Source organism: Melopsittacus undulatus, chromosome 5 (assembly GCF_012275295.1).
Source record: "Melopsittacus undulatus isolate bMelUnd1 chromosome 5, bMelUnd1.mat.Z, whole genome shotgun sequence".
In the NCBI taxonomy this organism is placed as follows: Eukaryota; Metazoa; Chordata; class Aves; order Psittaciformes; family Psittaculidae; genus Melopsittacus; species Melopsittacus undulatus.
The window spans coordinates 43,197,102-43,210,242 of record NC_047531.1 but is presented as its reverse complement, the minus strand read 5'-3'; the positions used below and the strand labels follow the sequence as shown (position 1 = coordinate 43,210,242).

General features: G+C 41.9%; 1 protein-coding gene across 1 annotated transcript in view; it reads left to right on the top strand.

Moving 5' to 3' along the window:
• Positions 1–13,141, top strand: part of GRIN2B (glutamate ionotropic receptor NMDA type subunit 2B) — a 171,518-nt gene that overhangs the window by 141,484 nt on the left and 16,893 nt on the right. Inside the window, exons 6-8 of the mRNA XM_005150288.2 lie at positions 595–748; positions 2,280–2,405; positions 5,286–5,515. Coding sequence (XP_005150345.1) covers positions 595–748; positions 2,280–2,405; positions 5,286–5,515 — 510 coding nt within the window. The remainder of the gene's footprint in view (positions 1–594; positions 749–2,279; positions 2,406–5,285; positions 5,516–13,141) is intronic.

Below are 13,141 nucleotides of genomic sequence, written 5' to 3'. Positions count from 1 at the left end.
GGCATCAGATAAATTAATCTGCTCTGACTACCTTTCCTGTTTGATGATTAATTATTATTCTCTATGGTATCACAAATTTGGCCTTCACAGTCAAAGAAGGAGCTTAATATCCATGCATCAGAGAGCAACCTAGATTATGCTTAGATCGTATATAAAGTGCATAAAGAGTGAAATAATACTTTGCAGTGTTAGAGGGAGGAGAAAGAAAGGACAGAAAATGAGATGAGATGTCTTCTCAGTGGATGATGTGTTTATCTTAAGACCTCTGTGAATTTATTTTTTATACACATATCAGCTTTGAGAGGGAAAGCGACGTCTATACATTTCCTGAAGGAAGAAGGTGTCCTGATAAAAGATAAGAAAGAGATGATAGAAACAATATAGGGAATGGGATCACATGGAGTGTCCTGGGTCCAGCTGTAGCAGATATTTTCTGCACCAGTTACTAGGAAGTAGAAAAATAACTGTTACAGCTGAACCCAGGACAAGGAGTAAAGGACTGGGTAGAAAGGCAGGAACATGAGTAGGGGCTTGGCTGTGATACTTGCAGGGTGCCTCAGGTCTATGTGTGATTTCTTCCTTTCCTTCCTCTAGGTCGTCACCAAACGGGCCTATATGGCTGTGGGATCCCTCACCATTAATGAGGAGCGTTCAGAAGTGGTGGATTTCTCTGTGCCCTTCATTGAGACAGGAATCAGCGTCATGGTGTCACGTAGCAATGGAACTGTCTCACCTTCTGCCTTCTTAGGTATCATTTTAATCTAAAATTAAAACTTCACCCAGTGTTCATCAAAAATTAGGTGAAGGTTGCTTGTGATTCTTAGGCTGAAAGTTTCTTTTGGTAGTATCTGTGGGACAGGTGTATAAAAATAAACTCTGACATTTTAGTTCTAAACCCCAAGCAAGCAAAATCCAGGCAAATGCAAACAGGCACTGCCTAGGAGTTCCAAGGCATTTCTCAGCAATTGTATGCCTATTCCCAGCAAAGAATGGGCTCACTCAGTGTTGTCACTTACTCTGTAGCATGTGGTTTCCCAGTGACTCAACTAATAGCATGTCCAAGGAGTGTAAGGCAGAAGAAAATTGATTCAAACCTTATAGCTGGTATACCATTGTACTTAGTAAAAACAATTAGCAATAAATTGTTGCACTTTGAGAGACATTATTTATAAAAAAGTTATTAACTTGACTTCCTTGACAGAACAACTTGACTCTCTATTAGACATCTAAGAGCTTTTCAAGAACAGTTGAGCTTTCAGTTCTGTGCTGACACTGTCTTCCAATAAAGTGGTTTCTAATGTCATTCAGTGGTGGAAGGTGATCAGAGAATGGAGAAACTACACTGCATTTCCCCAATACAGCAATGTCTTCTTATTGTCTATTATTTGGCTTTATAGAATGCTTTATGATGCAGCCAACACAAGTGTATGATTTCTATAATGAATTTCTGCTCTGTCAGCATCCTGAGAACATTGACAAACAGAAACAACTTTATATGGGTAAAGAATTTTTTCTAAACCTCTTTAATAGGAATTTCATGACTACTGACTCTTCAGGAATTTTTTGCCTTTACACAGGTCCACCAATATTGCTGGGAGATGTAAAAGCAATGGTAAAGTTAATTCCAATATTTTAAGCTGCAAATTTAACTAAGGCTGAAATATCGGCTATAGTCTGGAGCAGAGTTCTACGTTTCTTTGATCTGGTTCAGTCCCATCTTTATGTGCTCAGGCTTGGAGAAGGAGAAAACCTGGCAGAGATCAATGCTAACATTTCTGGAATAAGACAGTGTTCCCATTGCTAAGGGAATGGAATCGCTGAAAAAAACTACTATCATTATGGCTGAACTTCAGAAATTTGGAGATGCTCTTTGGCTCAATAACATCTTGAAAGTTGGATGCTTGTCTGAAACTCTGCCAGTTCTGCTTGATTTTCCCCACTCTCTCCAGATGGTGCTGGAGGACTTCCTGGGAACAATCTTTTATCAATGCATTTTATTTTATCAATTCATGCCACAATGGCTGCATGTAGCTCCAGATGGAGCCATGTGTCACAAATGTAACAGCAAGAAGAAATGCAGCCATTACAGAGACAGAAATTACACTTCTCCCAGTTCAAGTAGTTTTTCAGACTGGAGTCGAGTCTTTGTTTTAACTTTTGTTTTTTCCCTAGCCAGTTTGCCCCACGCTCTCACTGAGGTGCTCTGGAGAGCAAAGGTTGTGAGGGATGGGTGAGGTGGCATATTGGGTCTTTCACTATGGTTTTCTCTTCCTCTGCAGAGCCTTTCAGTGCTGACGTATGGGTGATGATGTTTGTTATGCTGCTTATCATCTCTGCGGTGGCTGTCTTCGTCTTTGAGTACTTCAGCCCTGTGGGCTATAATCGGTGCCTTGCTGATGGCAGAGGTAAGGGGAGTCCTTCCTTGCCATGGTCCTCTCTTGCTTGCAATCCTGGCTCCTTTGTTGGGGTGTTTCTTTTGCCTTGAACATGATACAGATCTAGCCCACTCTGAGCTCTGTGTTCAAACTATAAGAGGGCAGGAATGGAGGCAGAAAAAAGGCTCTGAAGCTAGCAGATGCGTATAATGGATAATTTGCTTGGCTCAGGAAATGGAGCTGTGTCGCTTTTTATCTCTAAAGCATACACCAGCTCCAGCTTGTTTCTTGCTGAAGGAAAATGGGTCCTGGTAGTCAGTGCTGGCAATGGCTACAGTGCTGTGCTTTCTAAGGCAATAAGAAGGCTCAGTGCTGTCAACCTATCCTTCAGTGCATAGTGCTATGTCCTTCAGATTCCATATCTGTCACCTGGGTCTCTCCCTCCCCCACTTCACCCTCTGGCTTGCTAAGGCCAACTGCAAAAGTGGGAAAACATTTTCTTGGGAGTGGGTAATGTATTATTTTGCTAAGGGCAGCAGGAAAGATGGAAATGACTGACCCATCTCTGTGGTTCTGGACTTTAGAAGACAGCCTGATGAGGATGGACAGACAGACAAAGAGACAGCCTTTCTTGCCTTGTTGGCATGAAGACAATTAGAAAGTTGAGCCTTCAGTTATCTCTGTATATTTACCCCCTGATGAATCAGCCCTTCAAACCTTTCAGGGCTTATTGGTCCATTCAGAAGACTGGGAGAGAGACTTTTACGAGAAAATGCTCCTGAGTCTAGTGCTTTGAGTGATTTTGTGCCTTTATATCAGAGGAGAATGGGGGAAAAAAAAAGTGTTAATGAGAATGCAGGCAGAACCACATATATGAGGAAGTGGAAAACTTCTCTCTTAACATGGAGCTGTGGAGGGCCTTTATGGCAACTTATTGCAACCACATGGATCTGTGGACACAAGTAAATGCTGTGTAAACCTGTGAGTCTCTTGGGAAATATTAATACAGATGTGGAACTGGAAGCAGTTCTTAGTACAGGTGTGCAGCTGTGCAGTTACTAAGTTAGCTGAACTGCAGCTGCAATTATCAATATTTCTGAGTAATTATGAACAGTACTGCATAATCAGGCAGATATAACGTGAAGATGGAGAAACCTGCTGCACGCACTGGAATGTTTGTTTGGTAATGAATGCTCCGGGTAATGTTACCTTGGCTGCAACTATGTCTATGACAGTATACCCCTGCTTTCCATACCTCTATTTTCTCTTTACAGACACTTATCTCCAGGGTCAGGAGGGCATACCCTGATCTAGACCCTAAGTTGTGTTGGTTTATTGTTGGAGCGCTCAATGTTGGAGAGGTCAGAAGGATTCTAGGTCCCTGGTTTGGATCGGAGGCTCTCATTGCTGTCTTGGTAAAGCAAAGTGACTGTAAAAGCGCATGGGACAATGAGTGGAGAGAGGAAGACTTTAAGAGGGAACTTCTCAAGATTTCCTTACAACTTACAGTTCCCATGAGTGATCTGCAGGCCTTGCATCTGTGTGCATTAAGGCACATTAGATAGAGAGGGTTTTAAAGCTACTCGTCCAGCATGTAAAAAGACAAGGATTGCCAGGCCACGTTTCTTATAGCAACTTTGTCTCCTTGGCATTTAGAGATTCCAGCTTTGCCATGTGATGATTCTGTTTTGAACTTGGTGTGCAGTTCCCAGGGTGAAAAATGAGCACCTTGCACCTTGTAGTTGTATTTAGAGTAAAACAGTGCTTTCAGGTGATTTATGCTATTTGCTGCTCAAGGGTTTGGGGAGGAATGTCAAAACTTTCTTCCCTTTTGTTCCTTTACTGGAGCCAACCTTAACCACAGCAGCAGCACTAAGCACCACTCAGCTTACCCAAGAGAGGACATAAAACATGAGATGCTAACTCAGAAGGTTACAGAGCCAGGTTGGCATCATCAGAAAAGTGACAGAACTGTGCCAGATGGCTTTTGTTCTAAGAGAGTCTTCTCAGGGTCTGAAGCAGAAACCTTGGAGAGATTGCATCAACATTCTTGCTGAGATCTTCTTGTGCTCAAGTTGAACAAATTTTGGTTTGGGTTTCCACTAGTGGAACCAGAATATTCTAGGGATATGAAACTGCTGGGAAACATGCAGGATTTCACCTGTTTTCAAACCTAGTGCTTCCTGAGCACATGGCTTTTGTGGTATGAGTGAGCTTCCATGCTGAAAAATGAATAAGGGGAAAATAGCAGCTTTTAAAACACTGGATCTGCTCCTGGACTGCTGATTTTCCTGATTTAGACCAGAGTTTGTGTCACAATTATACACCTTGGACACACAACCTGTGGAGAGGTAGCTGTGCTTTTTCTCTGGCTTGTGTATCTTCAACAGACTGGGTAATGAAACCATCTTGCAGAGGTATTTGTGGAGCCCTATTATTTCAGATGGTGCTCTGCCTTGCTCTTGTACAAATACAGTGAAGGTCATGTTTTGCACAGGGGTATGCTGGAAGTTCAAGGACAAAATTGTTGTTGAATAGCTAGAAACAACGATAGATTTTTTTTGAGAAAACTATTTCTGGTGACAACACTTGAACTGAAATGGAATGTTTGGGTTTTTAGAAACTCCAATTGAATACAAAAAAAAGCCCTTGTACAATATTTCAGAGGAAATATTTGAGACAGAAGCACTATGGAAATCTGAGGACATTTTTAAAAATTCATTTTTCAGGGTCACACTTTGCTGAAGTATGTTGTCATGAACATAGGGGTATGCAGCCACGGACATTCATCTGCCATGTGGGAATAGATACTGCTCTTAACTCTGAAGTCAAGATGTGTATGTGAATAGAAATGCAGACCACTGACTTTGAGATGCTCACTGTGGGATTCATGTTTCTCAATCACTGTAGAGCCAGGAGGTCCCTCTTTCACCATTGGCAAAGCTATCTGGCTGCTGTGGGGGCTGGTATTCAACAACTCCGTGCCAGTGCAGAATCCCAAGGGAACCACTAGCAAGATCATGGTGTCAGTGTGGGCCTTCTTCGCTGTCATCTTTCTGGCCAGCTACACTGCCAACCTGGCTGCCTTCATGATCCAAGAGGAATATGTGGACCAGGTGTCTGGCTTGAGCGACAAAAAGGTAATGGATCCACCCAAATCCCCAAAGCAGTTTTTTCCACAGAAGAGGCTCTCTTATAACACCTCTCCCCTCTCCTCTTTGCTTTTACTGGGAAAGTGTTTAGTTTTTTCAGTGACATCATAGCCTTAGTCCCTAGTTTAAATAGAACAACCTCTCTTTGTTGGTATTCGGTTGCATTTTGTCATGTTTTAAGTACTTCAGGAATGAATTAGAAGCAGAGCTGAACTGTGCTTACTTGCATGATCCCAAACAACACCTTGATCGTCAGCAAGAAATTAATTAATGGAGCTTTGGAGATGATGTGTATAAAGGCGGTAACCTGTTTTTTCTGGATGAAATAATTTGTCTTTGTAGGAACACTGGCCATTAGCCTAGCAAATATGATCTGTTAGTTTATTCTGGGGACGAGTTCTGCCCATAGGGGTAAATCAGCATGGCTTTGATGATTTACTATTACTTGCATTTGAAGTTATACTGTCATTTTTTTTTTTGAGGCCTTTGAAAGCTTAGCACGAGAAATTATTTCCTCCTCAGAGTGTGTTTCGTTGCCTTGCTTACATGCATGGCATTTTGTCCTTGCAGAGCATTTGCTTTTCCTGGGCTTTGCACACTGGGGATTTTGAAGATTGCTCATGCATGCAGCATAGCACTGGCTGGTTCATGAGGGTCTGAAGCTTTGTGCACTGCTTTGTTTTTGTTATGTAGTGAGGTTACTCGCAAGGAATTGAATATTGTGAGGCTCGATTGCCCATGCTGAATTTGTTACTCAAACACTGAGACTGCTTAAGAGGTCATGCCATTGTAGGGCAACTGAACAGCAATAGGTCACACACATTCCTGTCAGGGATAGTGGCAAGAGAACTGCAAATGTCAGTTTGCTGCTGCTGGACTGGTTATAGTTACTGTCTCATGTGTCCCCCATGACAGTCTAGAAATAAACTGTGGCCAGGCCCCCTGTGTATACAGTGTCCTGTGCAGCAGGCTGGAAATTCTGTAGTGGATTAATTTTTAAGAGGTTCCCCCCAACCCCCTTTTTGTTGTTTTTTCCTGGAATGAAATATGATACAGGAAATAATACAATCCATGCAATACAATAAAATACATACAATAATAAAACCCGCGCACAGGTTCTCCTGTTGCATGTTTTAATTTCAACCTCAATTTGTTTCACACTGTCTCCAGATTTGCACTGTGCTGTGTTGAGGAGGAGGTGGAGGGGAAGGTGCTTTTCTGCCAGGTAGAGGTTGTTGCTGAGACTTCTTAGAAGCTGTGGACTCCCTCAGGCTGAAAGACACTGTTCAAAACCAGTCAGCCTTATCAGAGTTAACATTAGTTTGTCATCATTAGATTTTCAGCTGTCTGAGCTAAACGGGATAGCTCATACCTGTGATCTATTGTTTCAGGCTATGCCTAGGCTCATGGAGAGAATCACGCTTTCATTCTCATGTTTTTCAAGATATTCTTCATACCTGCAGAGATATGTGCATGAAATATCAATTGAAAGCAGTAGCTCCTGGAGCTTCACAAAGCCTTTGGATACAAGTTTCTGGGCCTATTTTAGTTGATTTCACTGTAGGACTACCTGTGTGTATTGGATCAAGGTCATTTTATTCTGCTTTGCCAAAGTTCTTGTGCTTGCTTCTGGTATCCTAAAGTATATGTGCTTTCTTTCTTGGGGAAGTGAAAGGTCACAGTATATACTCAGGTTGTTGCAGTATGCCTCAAACACAGCTGCTAGTGCAAGTACAGCATTTGGGTAAAATTACAATCTATCAGAGTATCTGGAATCAGATGAAAATTGGCTGGTAAAAATGAAGGCCAATTGCTAGTTCTGGAGAGTAAATACAAGTGGGACTAACTTGATCCAAAAGATGTGAATGAATGAGCTTGATCTACAGAGCTCATGAGTTTCTGCTCTCTGAACTTGTGGAGGGCCCTGCAGAATGTGTTGCAACACTTCAAGATGCTGTTAGGAGTAATTCACTCTTCTGAATCTCCTTTTTTCCCTCTTCCAAAGCCCACATAATACAACTCACTCACCCCCAGGCAACGTACTGCTTGGCCAGGGTGCAGGCACATACAGGAGAGATGGAGGTGTGCTGTGCTCCTTCTACCTTTTCCTGCTTGCTTAAATTAGCCAGCCACTGGCCAATGCCAGTGGCCAAGAGGAAAGACTATATATTTCTAACTTTTTAAACTCCAATGTATTATCTGGTCTCTGCAGCAGAAGTGAAGCAGATCAACCTCCCAGCCTGCTACATCAGCAGGCAAGGGCAACTGTGTCCAACACAAGGAGTCAGCAGAAGATGTAATTCAAGTTGATAGGCAAAGAGGTAGTTATTTTAAGGGATATTGTTCTACTGCCTAGACCCAGATCTGCTTGCAAATGTCTTTGTAGCATGACAGTACCTGGGGAAGGTGTCCCACTGGCACTGTACAGCAGCCAAAATGCCAGATGCACTCGCAAAATCCATTACTGTGCCTGGCTGGGGAATGTTTGTCAAGGTCAGGCTGGCTACATCCTGCGACAGCCACCCTGAGGGTCTCCTTAGACCCTCATCCTTGGGCCTTGCCTGGAAAGAGCTGTTCTGAGAGATGCCTACTGCTCTCAACCTGCTGCTTCCCCAGAAAAGCAGGTTGAAACACTCCAACTGTCTAAGGACTATGGATGATGTCTTGGCTGTGCCCCAGCATTTACTTCTTAATGACATGCAAGACAATGACTAGCGTCATGTCCCTGCTGTGCTGTGTGGATGCCTGAGCAGGTCTGTCTGAGCTGGGCTAGAGTGGATACCTCTGTGCTAGGGTAATAGGCTGGATTGAGGGTGGTTTTGAAGCTCCCTGTACAGAGCTTAGTGACCTCTGCCACTCTCTCTGGCCCAGGTGATGCTCACTCTGCTGAGTGCTCAGCTGACTCAAAACTGATGCCAGAGCTGACCCAGAACCCACCTCATGATGGCTTTAATTCCTCCATGTTAACCTTTGCAGATGCTAAATCATTAAGCTGTGGCTCTTAATGCTGGTGCAGCTGTGGGCAGTTTGAGGAAGGAGAAACCCACTCCTTTCCAAGAGCAGCACTGGCTGAACTGTTCTCATTCTGCATGGGTGCCAAACCACCACCAGCCGCCTTTGCTGGTCAGTCTTGCACAGGGAAGTGGCTGGATGTGGTCTTGGCAGGGGCAGAACTGTGCTAGCCAGGTCAGCTCCCTGGCTGGAGCTCTGTCCTTGGCTGCAGCACCAGCACCAGCAAGCCCTGCCAGAGCATCTTTGCATGTGGCCCTCAGCTGTATCCATCTGGGGTCCACACTGGGGGCTGCTATGACCCCAACCCTCTGTGAAAGCCCTGCTGGTAAGGTGGCCTGTCACAGAATGCTTCAGTCGGCTTCTGGGTCTGGATTTCATCTGACTGTAATCAGGAGATACAACCCAATTTCCATTAACGGGAGAGCTTCAGACACGTTAGAGAAACAAGTGCCTGTGGTATTTCAGTCTAATGAAGGCAATAAATATAGGAAAGATTATATAAAATGAACTAATATGTGGAATAATATAATAGCTAGATGTAATTTCCATTCATATACAGTAGTAATAGAATAAAAGCAAATGTGGACAGCCAACAAGGCATTTAAATAGTTTAGAATGCAGTAGGTTAATAATAATAAAAAAATAGTATCCATGCCTATAAATTAGTGGGAAATGCCAAAGAAGCAAAATGGTAATTTCGTAATTGACATAAAAAAGGAGAGAAATGGATTTCTGCATGCTTGCAAATTAATACAGATTGCTGAAATTTCACATGTTTAACTTATTTAGTTTTTAAGATGTTAATGAAATGTTGAGACAAAAGGCCTGTTTCTGTGCAACACAGGTTAGCTATTTTTTCCAATAAATATGCTTTTATAAAAAAAAAATAACAGTTTTAGAGTTAAAACTGGCCAATATTTTTATTGAAAAATATTCTGGGGTGTCTCAGTTTCAGATAAACCATGACTGGGGATAGAGTAAGAAGGCAGTGGGAAAACCCGATATTTGTCAAAGTAGCTCATTTTAGTATACTTGAAACAAAACACTTTGATATTTCTGTCATGTATTTTTGACCTGTCATTTTTTGAAGTCTCTACTCATGAAATTGACCTACATTTAAAAAATAAAAAAAAAGGGGAAATAAACATTATTTTTTTTTCTGTTACAAGGGGAAAGGACAGAAGGAACTAACTGGAAGACAAACCAACATATTATTCTGAGGTGAATGAAACAAAGTTGATGCAAAGCAAGAGTCACACCAAAAATCTTGCAAAAAAGAATCTGCTCTATATCTGCAGTAATAGATGCTTGTCATTGAAACTGAAAAATGAATTGTTTTCCACATTGTACTCTGCGGCACATTAAATCCAAATTATCCAAGAATCCCAGATATGCAGGACACTTAAGCATGTGCTTAACGTTGTGCTCATGAGTGGTGACATGAAAGTCAATGGGCTATTATGCACATGCTTTTTTGAGCTTGCAGCTTTTGTACAACAAATACCTATTCTGGAGAACTCTAGATAAAATGCAGAAAGGGTACATCTATCAGCTAGGAATTTTCTAAGGAGACCAAAAGTGAGGGTTACTCTTGTACCTTGTGAGGTCTGTAAGAGGAAGGTTGTCTAACCAGATGGCTTGAAGGCAGAACAAATCTTTCATGGGATTGTGCATTTGCTATCAACAGACATCTTTGGTACTTTCACACATTTCTGCACAATGCAAAAGAAGTTTTACGTGATGGTATCCAAAAGCAGAAAATAAGAAGTCCTTTCAACAGCAGTGTGACTTTTATTGTGAGGACACCTTTGTAAAGATATGAATTATCTGTCCAGAAGTAAGATTATGCCAATTTCAACTCTATACTCTAGTGACAGATCAAACCTTTTTCAAAATGCATGGAGTCCAATGTACACTGCTTGACCAACAACCGTCAAAAGTAATTAAGTCTCAAAACCTTATGTCATGGGATAGAGTTGAATTTCTTTCTGCAGTGCTTCATTGTGAATACATCTTCCTGTAAATAAGTTGAACTGCGTGCAGTCTTTTGCTTAAATATGACCTTTATATATAACGTTAGTGCTTAGTATAACAAATATTGGTTCATAGTGAAAGGCAGAAAATTCAAATAATCTAAGTCTGATATTTTCTGATAGTCTGAAATTTTGTCTTAAAATCCGATGGTTTCTCTGCACCCCTTTGTAAATCATCAGTTACTATATCATGAACTATTTACAAATACTATACAGTGCAGAATATGTTTGTGTAATTACATATTATGCTAAAGTCTTCCTATTAATAGCTATTGAAATAGCTGCAGAATCTCATTATATTAGTAATAGAACTTTCTAACTGGTGACTTAAATTTATTGTGTACTTAAGTATGGTCTTAGATAACTTTTTACAGTTGTAGATGGGTACATTTATTATAGATTTAGTCATTCAGCACTCTTTAGATTGGCATGATGTTATGCTTTCTGAGATCCTTGGAACAAATCACTGTGCCTGTGAGCTAAAAAGTGATTCTGTAATTTTAAGGCTATAAAAGTTTAAAGTCAGTGTTTTTTTCAAGCATGCTTTTTCTCCCCTGCCCCACTTCAGTATTACTTTTTTTGCCATTTCCCCTCTTTTTCTAAGCTCAGGGCTGTGTAGTGCAGAGCAGTGAGTAGGCTACGATATGATTTAGCCTTGACTCAGTCTCTCAGGATTCTCTTCCATTGATCTGGAGGCATTTAATGGCAGTAAAAACTTGTAATGGAACACTTCAGGATTAGTGTTAGTTAAAATGCAGTTTAGTTGAGAACTTAAGCAGGTAAGATACAAGGGAAGGGGAAACTCAGACTTTAGGCTTAATTCATCCTGTTGGAAAAGGAGAGTTCAACCCCTTGGGCTTTGCTGGTGGCACAGATGAGAGTCACTGGATGAGGGATGCTGGCAAAGGGACCGTGGCACTGTCCTTAGCTTGCAGCTCTTGCATTCTCCCCACCACAAGGTCCTGGCCTTTCCCAGACCTTGGCCACCACTGACTTTTCCTTTTCATCTTCCTTTTAACTGGCTCTTGGAGGTAACCCATTGGAGGCTCTGGACAAATTTGGTTGCTTCTGTGCTAATTGTTTAGCAGTCTGGAAAAAGCCATCTTTGGAGAGTTGCATAAGGGGGAAGGAAGTCAGAGAGAGCAAAGGATTGTCCTGTTTCTCACGTCAGTATAAGTAAGCGGAGAGTGAAGCGATGAATATTTTTGTTTATTATTTATACAGTGCCATAAATGTACTTGGCACTCTGCAGTCAAATAAAAGACAGTGGCCCTGCCACCAGGATTTGGCAGCCTGAGATGAGCTGGCCTCCCTCATATGAGTGATCAGGGCTGAACTTTTGGGGGGGAGGAGATGGAAAGATGAGATCTACAGGATTAAAAGAAAATACAGTAGCCCTCCTCCCCCTTTCATTGCTTATGCCTAGCAACCGTGACATTTGAAGTTATGCGTACATATGTATACTTGATAGTTGTATCTTCCCAGGCTTTTTTACTCCAGGAGCCCTCCTTCTCCCAGGCCTTTGGCTCTTCAAGGTAAAAATTCCCCTGGGTCCTAGTAGCCCAGCAGTCTTGCTTGCTTCAGGTGTACCTGCTCTGGTGCCCTGGGACCCACATGGGGTTGCTACAGCTTTCATTCCTCTGCTGTAGTCCATTTGCAGATGGGAGGCAGCTTTCTGCAGAAGGCTAAAGGAAGGTGTCATCTCCCACCTCTGGGATGGTGCTGAGATTCCCCACATACTGTCTTATTGAGTTCCCTTCTTTTTGCTTTGCCTCCATGACTACAGAAGTGCTTAAGAAATTGCTCTGATATGATGACTAGGCTTTTCTAATTACTTGAATGAAAAGCTGTCCCCTGAAGTCTTTGGAAGGTTTGCTGGACTTGTGCAGGGTTTTACCTTATTGCCCCATTATTGGTACCTGCATACAAGGTGCTGAAGCAGGTTGGCTACTATTAGTGCTTGGAACATGGAAGGCTCTGACCTGCCTTTCTTAGTGAAAATGAATGAAAAATGGAATTGCTCCCCCATCAAAGTACATCCTCTGAATTTCACAGTGTATATCATAATTTGTTAACCAGCTGTCTCATGTGCAAACAAAACAGATTTCAAACTCCTCTGTACTTAGCTGCCACCTCTCCTCTCAAGGTCTTTTTCATCAGTTAATTTTCTCCCTCTGAATGAACATCTACACTTCTAATGATATAAACATAAATGTACTAGCTGGCATCTTTCTGCCTCACTAATTTCTGTTCTGTGCTTGCCTGGAATTATTCAGTAGGTGCCTTTTGCCCCATTGTGTTTAGCTTCCAAGGAAGCTGTCTTCCAAGGGTGGAATACATGGCATGATTTGATACTGGGATAAAGAGGTGATCTCCATTCTCTACATGCAGGCGAGCAAAAGTTAAGTGTACTGTAGATAAGATCCATAGGGCAACAGATAGGACTCTGCTCATCTACTATCACACCTACTAATACTAGGGCTGTGCAAGAAGTTTTTGTCCCCAACTAGTGAAGCTCAGTGTTCCCACTACAAATGATGTTCTCTAGCCAAACTTAAAGAACTCCTAA